This window comes from Helianthus annuus, chromosome 13 (assembly GCF_002127325.2).
Source record: "Helianthus annuus cultivar XRQ/B chromosome 13, HanXRQr2.0-SUNRISE, whole genome shotgun sequence".
NCBI lineage: Eukaryota > Viridiplantae > Streptophyta > Magnoliopsida > Asterales > Asteraceae > Helianthus > Helianthus annuus.
Window position 1 is genome coordinate 116,021,069 of NC_035445.2, and position 18,282 is coordinate 116,039,350.

At 35.4% G+C, this 18,282-nt stretch overlaps 1 protein-coding gene across 1 annotated transcript; it reads right to left on the minus strand.

The window, feature by feature from the left end:
• Window positions 1–12,779: 12,779 nt before the first annotated feature.
• On the minus strand, window positions 12,780–16,213 carry LOC110901545 (replication protein A 70 kDa DNA-binding subunit E-like). Its single transcript, XM_022148365.1, has 7 exons — window positions 16,203–16,213; window positions 15,931–16,090; window positions 15,566–15,833; window positions 15,360–15,459; window positions 15,143–15,270; window positions 14,928–15,017; window positions 12,780–12,886 (listed from the first exon to the last, which is right to left on the minus strand). Exons 1-7 carry the CDS (start codon window positions 16,211–16,213, stop codon window positions 12,780–12,782), a joined length of 864 nt encoding a protein of 287 aa, XP_022004057.1.
• Window positions 16,214–18,282: the final 2,069 nt, after the last annotated feature.

An 18,282-nucleotide genomic window follows, 5' to 3' on the forward strand; every position in this document is an offset into this window, starting at 1 on the left:
ACCACTTCAACCATCTTTTCTTCTTCTTTCACCTTTTCTGTATCAATTACTTTCTCAACTTCAGCTACCTCCTCAACAACACTTTCAACTTTTTCAGTCTGAACAACATCTTCAGATTTCTTTTGTTGTTCTTTAGTAGCTCTTTTCTCCTTCAATTTCTCCAAGCGATCTGCAAAATAGAAATGAAAACTTTCAGGAGAAAGATGAGATTTTGCAACATTTATATGTTTCTCTTCATCATCATCACTACTACCATCAGTTTGTGACTGATCAAACTGTTCAGATTTTTCAGAACTAGCATCTGATAAACCAGAATCAGATGGTGTTTGATCAAAAACAAGTTCCTTTTCTGAGTTAACATCGCTTTGTACACTCTCATCTGAACTCTGTAAGTTCTTATCAGCATTTTCTGAACTTTCAACAGAAACAACAGACTCTTCAACCACACTTTTCACAGTCTCTCCAATAGACTTCATCCATGTGGCAAACATGTCTGGTTCTCTGACAATCTTAGCGATGAAAGCTTTGTATTCTCCTTTTTCATCAACGAACATATCCCAGCTGAAGCCTTCAGGTAGTCTCTCATCATCTTGATCGACTAAACATGCTTTGCTTTCAGGTGATATGTAGTTGCTCCAGTTGAAGTCTACCAAACACGCTCTCTTTGAATCCTCAATCTTTTTACCATGAGCCGTCTGTGAATCTTGTGATTGACCAACCTGCTGATAAATGGCTTTCCGATAGTAATCGTCTTTTCCGAACGGATTCTGAGCTCCACTAGCTTCCCTGTTCTTGCACTCCCGTTTGAAATGGCCTTTCTCCCTGCAACGAAAACAAGTAACTTTAGATTTATCAAAACCTAAAGTAGATACATGAGCATCAAGAAAGTCATTTCTCCCGGTAATTGTCTTAAACTTTTCAGCACGTCTAAGAACACTCGCAAGACACCACTTAATATCCATCAGTTCCATCTCTTCGGCGTCTATCTGATCATAATCCTCCTTTGTGAGCATAGGATTTTCGATCCTTCCAGCTACTAACCCTTCATAAGATAACAACACTGAACCGAGTAGAGCCATGTGGTCTTTAGCAGTGTCTTCCGAAAAACTTTGACCTTCTGGAAGATTTAAAGCGATGTTGCACTGAATCACATAACCATTTCCTGTCTTTGTGCTCTGAGACTGAAAGTTAGTATTTGACTCTTTAGGATTGACACTTGGAAATGATGAGAATCCACTGCTGCTTTTGCTTGAACCTTGATCAACCTTTTCTGTTGAATCCCCAGCACTAAACGCAGTCTGGATTTTAGGACTTCTCTCAGCTTCTGGAACTGGAATACTACCCTTATAGTACATCTTCACGTCCTGTTGACCACTCGGACTGTTCATCCTAGCGATCTTCTGCTGTTCCAAATCCTGACTCTCGATCTTTTCGATAAACTGAGATATAGTCAACCCATCGTAAACACCCGTATTTTTCAGAATCATCAAATACGTTCCCCACTCTTTCTGCGGTAACGCATCAGCTAGCTTGTCTACCCACTCTTCACGATCTTTTGTAATACTCAACATCGACATTGATCGCACTAAGTGGCAGTAATGTTCAATCAACTTCTTCGTATCCTCTCCCGGTAAGCTACTGAACAGATCAAACTCTTTCTTTAGTAGCGCCTTCTTTCTTTTAATGATATTCTCGCTACCCTCAAATTTTATACGAAGAGCATCCCAAATCAACTTTGATGTCTTGTCATGCTGTAGCAGGATAAAGATATCTTCTTTGATCGCTTGTTGAAGCAGACTGATCATCATCTTTTCGGCTTTATACATATTTCTTTCTTGCTCACTGAATTCTGATAACTCTTTAAGAACTTGCAAATTTGTTCGAGGCAACACGTATTTCTTCAAGATACATTCCCACGATCTAAGATGGTTAGCCTGAACCCAGTTCTCGAATCTGTCTTTCCACCCGTAGTATTCTTCGATACTCATCAATTTTGGGGGTTTTTGGGTGGTTCCCGTCTCGTTTTCTATACTCACGGCTTGAACAATAGCAGATGGACCAGACGGTGTTGCAAACGCATTATAGAACTCGGTATCCATGATGACTTAGCACGTTTTTCAAATTCAGTGACAAATAAGCGAAATCAGATGTTTGTGCACTAAAAGCGAAATCCCAGATGACCTTATCAGCGAAATCAGATGTTGCACACAAGAGTGAAACCCTAGAGATACTAAAAGCGAAACCCCTAAGTTCAAATGAGCGAAATCTTTGATGACCTTTGGAGCGAAACCTCAAACAATGTGCCTCAAGAGCAAAACCTGATGTTCCAAAGAACGAAACCCCTCAATTTTGTGACACAAGAGCGAAATCAGGTGTTCAAATGAGCGAAATCACAATATGTCCGTAAGAGCGAAACCTAGTTCGAAGGTAATTTGGTCCATTTTTAGTCCGAATTTCATTGTGAAACTTTCCAGGGTTTGTCTATGTCCAATTGTCTATGATCTGTGAAAATTTGAATGAATTTTGACCGATAAAACTTTCTGAAATGATGAAAGAAGGTGTAGAAGTAAGAAATCTCGATAAATTCCAGCTAATCTCCGCAGAACTCCTCCTCCTGAGCTCTGATACCACTTGTAGGATCGCGATCTGACCCGAACGAGTCGTTCAGAGGAGTTTTACTTCGTTTCAGGTGCGGAATAACAAGAAACGAAGATAGAAACAGCTTATCCTTCAATTAATCTACTGATTTCATTGATATGACAACGATTACAGCTCAAACTTCACACCGGCAGCACTTCGGCATGGAATACAAGGCAGTCATATGTGGTTTCGCTCATAGGTGCCTATATATAGGCCTGAGATTTCGCTCTTAGGAACATGACCACATGAGCGAAACCTCAGTTGTACACATAAGCGAAACCATCTTGATCATATGAGCGAAACCTCTACCAATTGTCCCTATGAGCGAAATCAGCTCACTAAACACACTACTGTTGGTGCAGTTGTCTGTCGACTACATCTTCGTTCGAGTCTTAGAGTCTTAGAATAGGATTGATTGTAAATATGAGAAATAGTGATTGTATAGGTTTTAGGTTGTTTGGATCGCTCATAGTCCATTAAGGTTAGGGTCGCTCGAATGGTAATCAGCTTGGATCGCTCGAACAGCAACCGTGTTGGATCGCTCAAGTGATATTCGGCTGGACCGCTCGTATGACATCTTATGGACCGCTTATTTGGTAATGTCTTGGACCGCTCGAAGTGACATGTCTGGGCCGCTTATTGGGCCTGTCCAATAAGCGGTCCCTATGCCCTATATATACATGATGAGCGATTCTAGTTGGAATAGTTAGAGAAATCGTGCCGAAGCTTTGCCGGTGCGAGATTTGAGCTGTAAACGTCTGATATTAGTAAAACAAGTAGTTAAAGTGATCCGCCTGCTGTTTCTACCTTAGTTTCTTGTAATTCCGCACCTGAAACCAAGGAGAAAGCCTCTGAACGACTCGTTCGGGTCAGAATACGATCCTACAAGTGGTATCAGAGCTCAGGAGGAGGTTCTCTGCAGAAATTAGCCGGATTTCGTCACTTTTTCTTACTTCTACACCTTCTTTTTCTGATTCGAGAAGATTTCACGGTCGAAATTTGCCCAATTTTTCACAGATTGTGCGAAATAGTATCGAGATAAACCCTAGAAAGTTTCAGATCAAAATTCAAAGTCTAAGTGGATCAAAATTGGATTTGAATGTGGACCGCTCGTTCGAACATAGCCTGAACCGCTCGATCGAACAGTTCTGAACCGCTCTTCCGGACGTTATGTGGACCGCTCATTCGATCGATCAACCTGGTTCGCTCAAAATTTCATTTTTGGATCGCTTATTCGAACGATCAGGAACCGCTTATCCAAACTTGTTTGGATCGCTTATAAAACTGATTTGGACCGCTTATAAGACTGGTTGTGGATCGCTTATTTGGATCATTTCTGGATCGCTTATTCAGATAATTCTTGGATCGCTTATTTGTCATTCGGATTGCTTATCTGGACCGCTTATTTGGCTCAATTGCTGTTTAGTTTGCTTTTCCATCACATTTAGATCGCTTATTCGTCAACAAACACGTGTCGGTTTGTTTTGCGAAACATGGCAATGATGTTTGATGAACAGGAGAACTATTATTTCGAAAGATTTAATAACTGGAATAACGGATTTCTAGATGAGGGGTATAGAAAAGTGAGCAAAGATGGTTGGGCAAAAAGGTTCAAATATTTCGTGTGTCTGAAAGACGAAACGTTGGATGATCTTAAAGACCGATATAGTGTTTTACTGAATTATATGAAAGATCATGAGATATACCCGTCAAATGTTGAAAAATTGGAGAAATTTGCAGATGCATTACCGATTGAATGGGGTGAATGTTTGAAGAATTTAAGGGAGAACTCAAATTTTTCAAAATTACCTCTAAATCAATTCATCAGCAAACTTCAAGCTCATGAACTTGAAACCAGAAAGAAAAAGAAAGATTTGATCAAGGTTTTGGAATATAATGTGCTAGATCTAAGTTCAGATGTGATTGAAGAGATGCACAAAAGGGTTACTAAATGTATCAGAACAAAACATGTGCTGAAATACGATTTCAAACGAGGTTGTTATATTGATAATAATGGAAATCCTTTTGATTTCGTTAAATTGTTTTGTGCAGGTACATTGATAGCAAAGGAAGAAGAAACTTCAAAAGCTGAAGAATCGGTGAAGAATGAAACAATGTGCTCAACATGTGACAACTTTAAGACTGACAATGACAAACTCGTGAAAGACATGGCAAGTTTGGCATCTGAAGTCAAAAAGTTGAAAGACGAGAAGCACGTTGCTGAAAATCAGATTCTTATTCTGAAAGAAAATTGTGAGAAGTTGAAAGCTGAAAATGACAAGCTGTTGGTTGGTTTTAACAGTTTGACTTTGAAAAATCAAGAATTTGAGGGGCAAGTGAAAATTCTTGAAGATGGGAGAAATGTGTTTAGTAAAAACAACATTGAAAAACAGAAAATGATAAATTCCCATCTTCAGAAAATTGTCGAACTTGAAAAAGAAGGTGAAAGCGCTCAAAAGAGAATCAAAGAGTTGGTAAAAGAGCTTGAAATCAAACAGAAATCTTCAGAAGATTTAGATTTCTGGATAAAGCTTGAAAACAAAAACCTGAAAGCGAATGAATCAAAATTTCAGGAACAGATCAAAATTTTGATAAATGAAAAGTTTGTTCTTGAAAATTTGAAGGTTGAGAATGAAAATTCCATCAAGTCTCATCTTGAGAGAATATCTCAGCTTGAGGAAGAAGCTAAGAATTCCAGGATCAAGATAGATAAACTTGAGAAGAAATTGATCAGTTTTGCAACTAAATCTGACAAGTTGAATATTCCTTGTCCAAAACCGATCAATTCAGTTCCGATAAGTGTAAATGCTACAAACTTTGACAAAGTCAAAGTCAAAGATTGTGATGATAAAACTGATGAGGAAAATGAGAATTTTTATTCAGCAGATGAGTCTGAGACAGAGTCTGATAATGAAAATATTAAAAAAGAAAAACAAAAATTGTTTTTAAAGTTGAAAGAAAAATTTCAAAAAACTGTTCTTCAATCAACTGAAAAAGGTGAATGCTCTAAGCAAAAACCTGTGAAGAAGATTGTAAAACAGAATCAAAACTTTAAAAATGAAGGAAAACACTCATCAGTGCGATCATCCAATCAAAAGAAAAAATTACAAAAAATAGAAAATGAAAATTCAAAATTTGTTGTGTGCAGAACAAACCACAGTGCAAAAGCGTCAAAACCAGCACATTTGAGGAAGGAATATCACCAAGCCAGACAATGTTATGATCTGAGCGTTTGGTGTGAAAATGGTAACTGGTATGATAACAGGGTGTGCTACAGCTGCGGATATCAGGGGCATATTGCTGTTAACTGCCAATACTGGAGTTATGAGACCAGGAGGTGCTATAATTGCAATATCAAAGGTCACATTGCCAGAGATTGCCCAAGAAGATCGAATGACAGATTGAGGGCTAATTCTCAGAAAATGGCAAAGAAAATACCAGTCGTTGTCAAGCCCAAAGAATTGAAAGCTTCGGGTCAAAACGTCAAAGAACAGAAAGTCAAAGAATCTAAAGTTCAAGAAACAAAAGTGAAGCTTTCTCAGGGGCAGAAAGACCGACTGAGGAAAAAGAGAAAGAAAGCGAGAGAATATCTCGAAAAGATTTTGTCCTCGGGTTCACCCGACAGATCGAAGAAGAGTGCTGATGAATCAACTTCCTCAACTGCAAAGTCAAGCAAGTCGAATTCATCAGATGCAAATCTGAGGACAAAAGAGGAGAAAAAGAAGAAAGTGAAGTTTTCACTTCCTTGCGATGAATCTGTTTCTTCGAAAACAAAGGAGCCACATGTCGGCGATGAATCTGACTCATTAAAGTCAGACAAGCCACATTCAGGCAATGATTCTGGTATGGTAAAACCAGAAGAGCCATGTGTTGAGGTAAAGGTCGAGAATTCTAGTTTAACAATAGATGAGAAAAACTTTCCATCATTGTTGAACAAGAATTCAAAATCACCCAAGGCTGGTCAGGCTTGGGTGAAACTATTCAAATAGAAAAAACCTGACTTGCCGGAGCTCCCAGGTTTGTAAGCGTGGAGCATGAATCGACATTTTTTTTAAATCTGTGTTTGAAGTTTTTGCAGGAATTGCCGGAGCTCCCAGGTTTGTAAGCGTGGAGCATGAATCGGCATCTTTTTAAATCTGTGTTGGAAGATTTTGCAGGAATTGCCGGAGATCCCAAGATGGTATCGTGGATCATGAATCGGCATCTTTCTTGAATTTTATTCGGTAACGTCAATCATGCAAACGGTAAAGAGGTTTGGTTGTGTTTGTGAATGTTTTACAAGTGGTACAGAGGATTCTGGACTGCATATGGTAAATCAAGGACATTAACTTGTACTTGGATTTTCCTACTTTTGTGTAGAAAACAAGATGATGAAGTAACCCGTACCTAAACTGTTTGGCAAACAAACTAAGTTTTCCGGAAAAGCCATTTTGATTAAAACAAACTTAAGTGTTTTGAAATCACAATGGGAAAATCGTTTGTTGTGAGGGGGAGTTCTGATTGTTTATGCCAAGTGGATGGAGAATTGAAGTGATTCTCATCAAGTTGTCAAATTTGTACAGTTTGTTTCAAATTTTCCCAGAAAATCAAAATTGAAACATATTTTGATTTTAGGGGGAGAAAAATTTTAAAAAAATTAGAAAATTTGAAAATGTCAAAAACATTAAAAATTTAAAAATGAGTTTTGTTGTGAAAAAGAGGAAATGATAGTAAATCAGTGGACTATCACAGCACGCTAAAGAAATGTAATGTAAAATGTGATAAACGGTCTCACTGATGATGTGACGATAGGTTTTTGTACATTTAGTAGATTTATTCGGGATATAAACCTAAAATTTCAAACTTGTGAAATTCGTGGGGAACACTACTTGGATATATAGGTAACCCCTGAAATCTCGTTTGAAAGGTCTCGTATTCTGATATACTAGGTGTTTATACTCTATGATGTCTGGGGTATTATTCCGGGACTTCTGCTGAACGGTAGTTCTGACCTAGTCCTTGGCTAATACTTTCCACAAAATGCTTGAAATATAGCATAAAGCCCTCAGTTGATTAGACAATAAAATTGATAATCATCTGTTGTAGCTGAAAAGATCCTCTAAAGGGGACACACTGCTAAGTCGAAGCTGATATCTCTCTGCTGAACGGAAGTTCTGACCTGAGATCCCTCAGTTCTCGCATCTTTCCCCTAATTTATGTACAGACATCATTGTAGTGTTCATACCTGTAAGACTGAATATTGGGATTCTGGATACGGGAGTATATTCAAGAGGTGGGACACATGAATTGAACTAAGTTCATAAAATACCTAAATAGTATCCTGAATAGATTGAAAATTGTATGAAAATTTAAGAGGACAATTATATCGTCAATCTACGTGAATCGTTTAGAACTTAAAACGATTAAAAGCTTAACGGTGCTTGTGTTATGTCTCGAAAACTGATATGATCCTCTTGCACAAACTCACAAAAATATGTTTGTTTTGCATTTAAATTTCTGTCTTTGCATTTATGTTTCATATTTTCAAAAATCCAAAAAGATTTTCGACAACTGATGGTGAAGAGCTGATTTTCAAAATCTCAAAGGCTAAACTTGATGAACAGACAGGTTGGTTAAGTTGTTTGAAATGTTTAAAATGATTCATTAGGTTGAATCAGTAACTGAAATGTTTCAAATTTGTGAAGCAGTGGTTAATTGAAAACAGTATCACATGATTAAGTTGATTCATTAAGTTGAATCACAATTATTCTGGTTTGTGATAGAATGTTTGAGATGTATGCAGATGGTGCAGAGAAGAGCTTAAACAGGGAAAGCCAGGAGATAATTTCGATGGTGGTAACAAAATCCCAGACGACTATCCTAGCAGGGTGTTAGGGGGAGTCTGATGAAGGTTATAGCCAAAGAAAGTTAGATCCAGGCAGAATTCTTGAAGAAGACCGAACTATATCCGAGAATGTCGTGTTGAAGACTCTCACTGAAGATTCCGTCAACATTCAAGGGGGAGTCTGTTGGTGCAGTTGTCTGTCGACTACATCTTCGTTCGAGTCTTAGAGTCTTAGAATAGGATTGATTGTAAATATGAGAAATAGTGATTGTATAGGTTTTAGGTTGTTTGGATCGCTCATAGTCCATTAAGGTTAGGGTCGCTCGAATGGTAATCAGCTTGGATCGCTCGAACAGCAACCATGTTGGATCGCTCAAGTGATATTCGGCTGGACCGCTCGTATGACATCTTATGGACCGCTTATTTGGTAATGTCTTGGACCGCTCGAAGTGACATGTCTGGGCCGCTTATTGGGCCTGTCCAATAAGCGGTCCCTATGCCCTATATATACATGATGAGCGATTCTAGTTGGAATAGTTAGAGAAATCGTGCCGAAGCTTTGCCGGTGCGAAATTTGAGCTGTAAACGTCTGATATTAGTAAAACAAGTAGTTAAAGTGATCCGCCTGCTGTTTCTACCTTAGTTTCTTGTAATTCCGCACCTGAAACCAAGGAGAAAGCCTCTGAACGACTCGTTCGGGTCAGAATACGATCCTACAACTACTCTTCCTATTTTCTCGTAAAACGCGCCCTAATCTATACAATACAATGTAAGACACGATACAAGACGAAGTCGACAGATGTAGTGCACCAACAGGATCGTAGTCTGGAATTCACTAGCTGCATACCTGCACATACTTTAACCAACAGTAAGATTTGACTTTATGCTTATCACTTGTATTTAAAATGATTAAATTGGTTTCAAATTAATGAGCCATTTAGACATTTCAAAAACATTTCTCATTTCAACAAACTTTCCTAATCCTGTTGTTCATCATGTTTAGCACTTGAACTTTGAATATCAGCTCTCCAACATCAGTTGTCGAAAATCTTTTTGGATTTTTTAAAATTTTATGCTAAAACACACTTAAAATCTTTTTGGGATTTTGAAAAGCAGTAAAGAAATATTTACAGACAATATTTTTGTGAGTTTGTGTAAGAGGATCATATCAGTTTATGAGACAAAACACTAGCACCGTTAAGCTTTAAACATTTTAAGTTCTAAACGATTCACCTAGATTGTCAGTATACTGATCCACTTAAATTTTCACACAAAGTTCAATTGTTTCGAGATACGAGATTAGTGTTTTAAGGACTTAAACTTATTCGCGTGTCCCACCTCAGAATATACTCCCGTATCCAGACTCCTATATTTAGTCTTAAAGGTGAATGTACACTAATGTACACTAATGATATCTGTAACGAGTAAATGCGAAACCGTGAGAGCTCAGGTCAGAACTTCCGTTCAACAGAGAGATGACGGCTCGTCTTTAAGGTGTGTCCCGTTTGGGGATCTTTTCTTCAACAGCACATGATTAGCATTTTTCAATGTTTCATCATTTTTTATGCTGAGGGTGGGCTTAAAGATTTAAGCAAATGCAAAGTATTATACGAGGACTAGGCTATTGCTCCCGCAAAATCAGAAGTCCAGGTATAATACCCCAGATATCACCACGCACAAAGACCTAGTATGTCAGAAATAGAAAGTCTTTCAAACAAGATTTCGGGGGTTACCCATATATCCGAGAGATGTTTCCCACGAGATAAGTAAGTATTTGTATTTTGGTTTATATCTCGAAAATAATCTACTGAATGTGTAAAAACCTACTGGCACATCCTTAGTGAGATCGTTTATCACATTTGACTTTTCAATTCTTTAGCGTGCTGTGAAAGTCCACTTATGTACTATCATTTCCTCTTTTCACAACAAAACTCGTTTTGAATTTTTCAATGTTTTTGATTTTTCAAATTTTCTAATTTTTTTTAAAAAGAATTTCTCTCCCTAAAATCAAAATTATATTTCAAATTTTGATTTTCTGGGAAAATTTGAAAAATAAAGCAGTAAACTATACAGACAAAGTGACAAACTGATGAGAATTGCCTCAATTCGCCATCCACTTGGCTTAAACAGTCAGAACTCCCCCTGACAACAAACTATTTTCCCATTATGATTTCAACACTTAAGTTTGTTTTAATCAAAATGATTTTTCCGGAAAATTAGTTTTGTTTGCCATTTCACAAACATTGGGTTTGATTCATCACACTGTTTTCAACCACTTGTAGGTTTATCACAAAAACAACTACCAATAATCCTACCACTTGTAAGATAGTTAAATCAAGTACAACTTAATGTCCTTGATAAACCACTTGTAAGTCGAAATGTCACAGTTACCAACCTGTGAATTTCTCAAGAAAGATGCCGATTCCTACTCCCCAATTACCAACCTGGGAGTTTCGGCAAGTCAGGTTTTTCATTTAAACTGTTTCACCCAAGCCTGACGGTCCTTGGGTGCTTTTGAAATTCCTTTTGACAACGATGGAAAATTTTCATCATTCATTGTCAAACTGGAATCACCACTTTTTACCTCAACCATTGGCTCCTCTGGTTTTATCATTCTTTGGAGAGCAAGACGATTTATCAGAACTATTCTCTGATTTTCTTGTTTTATCCGAGGACAAAATCCTTTCAAGCTACTCTCGAGCTTTCTTTCTTTTCTTTCTCAGTCGGTCTTTCTGCCCTTGTGAAAGCTTCACTTTCTGTTCTTTGGGCTTTTCTTCAACCTTGACTGATTTCTTCATCTTTTTCTGAGATTCAGCCCTCGATCTTTCCATTGATCTCATTGGGCAATCTCTGGCAATATGTCCTTTGATTTGGCAGTTATAGGATCTCCTCATCTCAAACCACTGATTCTGGCAGTTAACAACAATGTGTCCTTGAACACCACAAGTGTAACACATTCTGTTATCGTACCATTCACCACTTTCACACCAAACACTCAGATCATAACATTGTCTGGCTTTGTGGTAATCAGCATTCCTCCTGAAAGCTGGATTTGGCTTTGAAGCACTGTGGTCAAACCTGCACCACTCATTACCAATTTTCTGTGAGTTTTGATTTTTCAATTTTTGTGGTTTTTTTATCACGATTGGATGATTGAACTAATGAGCTTTTATATTTGTTTTGAACATTTTCTGAATTCTTAACTTTTTGTTTCTATTCCACTTTCTTCTTCAAAGGTTTTTGCGTAGAGCATTCACCCTTTTTAGTCGATTGCAGAACAGTTTCTTGAAAATTTTCTTTTAATTTCAAAAAGATTTTCTTTTTCTCATTTTTTTCATTTTCATCATCCGTTTTATCATCACAATCTGAATTGATCGGTTTTGGGCATAATTGATCAATCATTGCTGCAGTGGTCACAAAACCTTTCAATTTCTTTTCAAGCCCATTAATTTGATTTCTTGCACTCTTAGCTTCATTTTCAAGCTGAGAGATTTTTTCAAGCTGAGAAGTAATTGCATTTTCATTTTCCACTATATTCTTTTCAAGAACAGATTTTTCATTTTCTAAAACTTTTATATGTTCTTGAAATTTTGCTTCATTTTGTTTCAGATTTTTGTTTTCCAATTTTATCCAAAAATCTTTCTTTTCTGAAGATTTTATCTTATCTTCAAAAACTTTTTCATTTTCTTTCAAAATTTTGATTTCCAATGTCAAACTCTCCATCTCTTTTAAGAGTTTGACATTGTCTGCTTTAGATTTATCACAGTTTAAGCACTTCTCGGTCATCGTTTCAGCTTCAGCTTTCTTCTCGATCTTGATAACTGAAATTTCTTCAACTTGCTTCTCTACCACTTGAACATTTTCCTCGGATTTGTCTTTTACTTCAACAGTTGCTGCTTTATGATTCTTTTCTCCTGAATCAGACTTCAACTTTCTAATCTTTTGGAACTCAAGTTCTTGAGCTTGAATCTTCTCGACGAACGTGCTCAAATTGAATCCAAAATATCCAAAGCTATTCTTCCAAGCCAACAAATACGTTCCCCATACATTATTTGGTAAAGCATTTGCCAACTTATCAACCCACGTCTCATCCATTTTGTCAATGTTCAAATTTCTCATCTCTATATGCAGCTTGACATACCTCTCGATCAATTCTTTTGTAGACTCTCCCTTGATACCTTTAAAACTATCAAACTTGTTCTGTGCAATATAAAACTCAAAGCCCATGTTTCGGTATTAAAAGATTTACAAAGACAGATTTTCAAACGATATAAAAATTCACACAATCTAAAATCAATTCAATCACTTTATCAAATCACTGAATCAGATGAATAACCGATTGATCGTCAAAAATCCGGTGACAACGAATCGAGTGGGAATTCTCTCGGACGGGTATCCGATGCTTAACAAACACAGGATCACCTGCAAACAAACAAACAAACAAACGATCAGTTTTAAACGAACTGAATACGTGAAAGTGTGTGTTAATGAAATCAATCTAAGACTCGTGTCGAAGATTTACGGACTCGTTCCAATGTTGTTCGGGTGAAATCACTGAATGAATGGGCCTGAAAATGATTTGGGCCGAGAATTAAGTGGACTTCACTTGACTATTAACAACCAAATGTGATTGGACCGAAACTCTAACAAACCAAACTTGAACTTAACTACCCAATACTTCAAACCGTGCAAACCGAATTAATTCCAAACTATTCTCACATTCAATCTGTTCACATGCACTGTATAATGTGATTGGACCGCAAAATATGATTTTAATATCTCGAAGCTTTTAATCAAAGCTTGAATCCAATTGGACCTCTAACAGTTATTGGGTTTCAAACCCACATGCATACTGATGCATACTGATTCATTCAAGACCAACACACTAATCAATATTTCTCATGCAATCTATTGTGTATCTCTTATTTCTATTGGACCTCAAATCTCTTGAACAACACAATCAGCACCTGGGCGGTAAAATTTGTTTAATTGTTTTCTAATATGAGCCGCTATAATGAGTATCACATGAACTGACACTATGTCCAAATGTTAACCGAGTATGATTGGGCCGATAAATCCACTAAACCAACAACACAAATCCACAGCTGATTGGACCGGTTAATTGGATAATAAAATCAATTAACCGACAACTTTAATTCTTGAAAAGATATGATTGGGTCGATACAATAAAGCTGAGGATTAATTGAGCTGCATGAAATATAGTTGGGCCAGACGTTGTTATCAAACAGATAAGTCACAAGGGCCGACACTCTTAAACCACTTTGATTAGAACGATGGCATGTACTTAAAAGAATCTCGTGACCTTGAATGCACACAAACTGATGTAAGTTTATTCAATGACCGAATCTGATTGGACCTTCATTTAGTTGTGGCCGACACTCTTTAATGACCAAATTCAGATTTCACTTGAAAATCCGGAATTAAACACCATTTCACGCGAAATTACAACTTTCACGCGGAATTAGTTCAAACGGAATTTGATTTCAAACGAAATAAGTACTTTCAATTTCAAGCGGAATCGAGTTGTTATTTTCAAGCGGAATCACCAACTCAAGCAGAATCAGGTGTTATTTTCAAGCGGAATCAAAAAGACTCGTTCAAGCGGAATCAGGTTTTTAGTCCATTTTTAGCAGATTTAGGCCGAATTTTGATCTGATTCTTTCTAGGGTTTGTTAAAACACAATTTTACACACAATACTAGAAACTCAGTCCATTTTGTCCGTTCAAACGTCCAGAAATCCAAAAAATGTAGAAAAAATGCTCTGAATCAGGTGTAATGGCTCATAACTGGCTCTGATACCAATTGTAGGATCGATTTGACGATCAAGTGAGTCAATTAAAGTCAATACACCACTGTTTGAGTGGCGGCAACAAACAAACAGTGTTGAAACAGAGAGAATTGAGTAGAAAATAGAAGAATATCACTTTAACACTTGTTTCTCATTAATATATCACTTGAAAATTCGGCAGCAGTTCGGTATACAACTTTGGAATCCGTGCCAAATGAGAAACATACAAACCTATGTATAGGCTACTGATTTCGCTTGAAATGACACGTGTCATTTCGAGCGGAATCACATTAATTCTGATTTCCCTTGAAATGACCATGTGTCATTTCGAGCGGAATCACATTAATTCTGATTTCCCTTGAAATGACCATGTGTCATTTCCAGCGGAATCACATTAATTCTGATTTCCCTTGAAATGACCATGTGTCATTTCAAGCGGAATCACATTAATTCTGATTTCCCTTGAAATGACCATGTGTCATTTCAAGCGGAATTACATCAAAATAACATAAATTTACATTTAGACCCCTATACAAGCTATTGACATGATCTAAGACGAAGTCAACAGACATATGCACTAACAAAATTAAAATGTAAAATATAAATGTAAGTACAAAATAATACTGTTCAATGTTTATATGCATATTACTAACTATATCTCTTCCTAAAAGAGGATATCTCTTCAATGTCAGTGTCAATAAAAAGTCTGCTAAGCTCAAACCCGTTTATAACTCCACGCTTGCCTGAATTTAACAATAAAACCAAATGTAGATCAAGATAAATAGTGTCAAATTTAAAACATATAAATAAATATAAAGATAAATTACTAAAAATAAAAAAAATTAAACTAATTAAGTTTAAATTGTACCTTTGTAAAGGTTGACCATACCAAAATGACAAAGGATAACAACATATTTCTCTCGTTTCTTATCATTCATGTAAGCAAACATGTCAATAGCAAAACCATCCCACAAAGTAACCGGACACTTTTGGCCTCTAAAATATTAACATAAAACATAATAACATCAAACAACCTTGTAATGCTTTAAACATCAAAATGCAACAACTTAATAAAAAGAACTCACTCAAGGTCTTCAAGTCTAAGATTAAGTCTCTTGCCCTTGCTCCCATCCTTCTTTGATGTATCCTCTAGATTGAAACATACATCCACATAACCAATCCAATCTATAAACAAAAATATATTGTTAAAAGAAAACAGCATTAAGAAGAGATAACAATAAAAAAAAATAAGATAAAAGAATAGATATATATCATGTAGTGATTTACATACCAATAACTGTATTAACTTCAATTTTATTTTTAACAACATCCTTGAGGTTAACGAAATTAAAATGGTATTTTGGTCCAGACCAGTCAAGGCATTTCTCAACAGAAGTATAGAAATACAGTGATATTTTGTCATTTCTCTTGGTATACTTAGCAGAGGACTTATTAGTAGCAAGAGACGGTTTGGTGATAAGAAGACATTCATCCAACTGATGGAAGTCTTTGAATTTTCCTAGTATCTTATGCAGATAGCTGGCTTGTATCATAGTTCCCTAAGAATATGAAACATCCGATTAAATAAAAAAGATGTTATATAACATTTGGATATTCATATGTCCAAAAAAATTATAAGACAAATATATACGGTACCATCTCATCCATGAAGATCATATCAAGAAGATATATTTCATTTTTGTTATCATTCATCATCTTCTTCGAAATGCTAACAATCTTCACTCTAATCGAATAGTTGTTTGAGTATGTATTAAGATCGTTAAGCATGCTAACCTTTGCAACCTCCATTTGAAGACTGTACATAAAAAAAAGAATAAGCAAAATATATCTATTGCTAAACGTAATATGATAATACAATAAGCATGGATGTTCTTAAAAACAATATCAAGGTTGGAATTCAAGCTTACCGATTCTCCATTAAAAATTTTAGTTGAATGCAATGGCAAATGTAATTTCAAATATTAGAAATAATATTCAAAGTAGGAAAAAAAAAGAGAGAGAGAACGTCAATTTTAAATTACCATTTTGGAACAAATACTCATCAAGAATTTTTTTTATTTTTTAATTTAACTTTAAATTTTATCATTAAAACAATGTTGGAGGAACTCTTATGTCATTGAAATGTAATGATTAGGTAAAATGGTAATTTGATTGTAATTCGAGTTTTCATTTGATAATTTGAATATATAATTAATTAACAACATCAATACTAAAAATGTGAGCAGTGACTGTTTTTTGGGGAAACAACTGATGGTCAATATCAGTGGATGTCAACAATAAAAAAGGGAGCAGTGGTTATTTTTTCCTATCAGTGGATACCCAACAGTTTTTGAAACACTGATGCAATAAAAATTGTTACATATAAAAATTGTTACATATAAAACACTGAGGTGATGACATCTAACAACCTAACAGACTATAAAACACTGATGTGAAAAACACTGTTACATAAAAACACTGTTAACATAAACAAAGATAGAATAACTGATGTTGAAGCTGAACCACTGTTGTTGTTGGACACTGTTGTTGGACATCATAAATTTCAGATGTAATTTCAAAGGTAAGTAGTGTATATCCTTATATGCTGCTTTATTAAAGTAATTAAATATTAGAAATGATATGCAAAGTAGGAAATAAAAAGAGAGAGAAAGACAATTTTAAATTACCATTTTGCATATTTTGAATTTCAAAATTACTGACATTAACAGTAATTACTAACTTGATTTGAAAGCAATTGACATGATGACTTTTCTAAATTTTATTTTAACTTTAATTAAGAGATAATAACCGTCAATTTGAAATTCACATTTTGCTTTGTTCAAATGTCCAAAGCTCAAGAAATTAGCATTAATTACTGATTTGATTTGGAACAAATAGCCATCAAGATTTTTTTTATTTTTTAATTTAACTTTAAATTTTATAATGAAAACAATGTTGGAGTAACTCTTATGACATTAGAATGTAACGATTAGGTAAAATAGTAATTTGATTGTAATTCTAGTTTTGATTTGATAATTTCAATTTATCAATAATTAACAACATCAATAATAAAAATGTGAGCAGTGAGTGTTTTTTAGGGAAACCGCTGATGGTCAATATCAGTGGATGTCAACAATAAAAAAGTGAGCAGTGGCTATTTTTTCCTATCAGTGGATACCCAACAGTTTTCCAACCACTGATGTTTGGTAAGTCAATGGTCAACACGGATATTGAAGAAACAAAGGTTGTATTTCAGCAGTGGATAACTTTTAACAATCAAATGTTTGACCCAATTTCAAGAATACTATACCCAAACAATCAAGATGAGGAGCTTAATAATCATCCAAGTCTACTTGATTTTTATTTATTAGTATAAAGATGAAACAACCGAAGTGATGTGATAAATACTGTAACGTATAAACACTGTTGTGATAAACACTGTTACATATAAACACTGATGTTCCCACCAAATTGTTTCATATAAAACACTGAGGTGATGACATCTAACAACCTAACAGATTATAAAACACAGATGTGAAAAACACTGTTACATATAAAGACTGTTAACATAAACAAAGATAGAATAACTAATGTTGATGCTGAACCACTCTTGTTTTTGGACACTGTTGTTGGACATCATATATTTCAGACGTAATTTCAAAGGTAAGTAGTGTATATCCTTATATGCTGCTTTATTAAAGTAATTAAATATTAGAAATGATATGCAAAGTAGGAAAAAAAAAAGAGAGAACGACAATTTTAAATGACCATTTTGCATATTTTGAATTTCAAAATTATTGATATTATCAGTAATTACTGACTTGATTTGAAAGAAATTGTCACGATGACTTTTCTAAATTTTATTTTAACTCCGTCAATTTGAAATTCACATTTTGCATAATTCAAATATTCAAAGCTCAAGAAATTAGCATTAATTACTGATTTGATTTGCAACAAATAGTGATCAACAATTTTTTTTTATTTTTTAATTTAACTTTAAATTTTATC

Bases quoted from the DNA above. Each gene is read 5' to 3' on its own strand.
- LOC110901545 (XM_022148365.1), bottom strand. The intron at 15,460-15,565 runs GTATGTAAATCA...TTTTGTTTATAG, and splicing joins TGAAGTTAATACAGTTATTG to ATTGGATTGGTTATGTGGAT. The intron at 15,018-15,142 runs GTACAATTTAAA...TGTTAAATTCAG, and splicing joins TATGGTCAACCTTTACAAAG to GCAAGCGTGGAGTTATAAAC.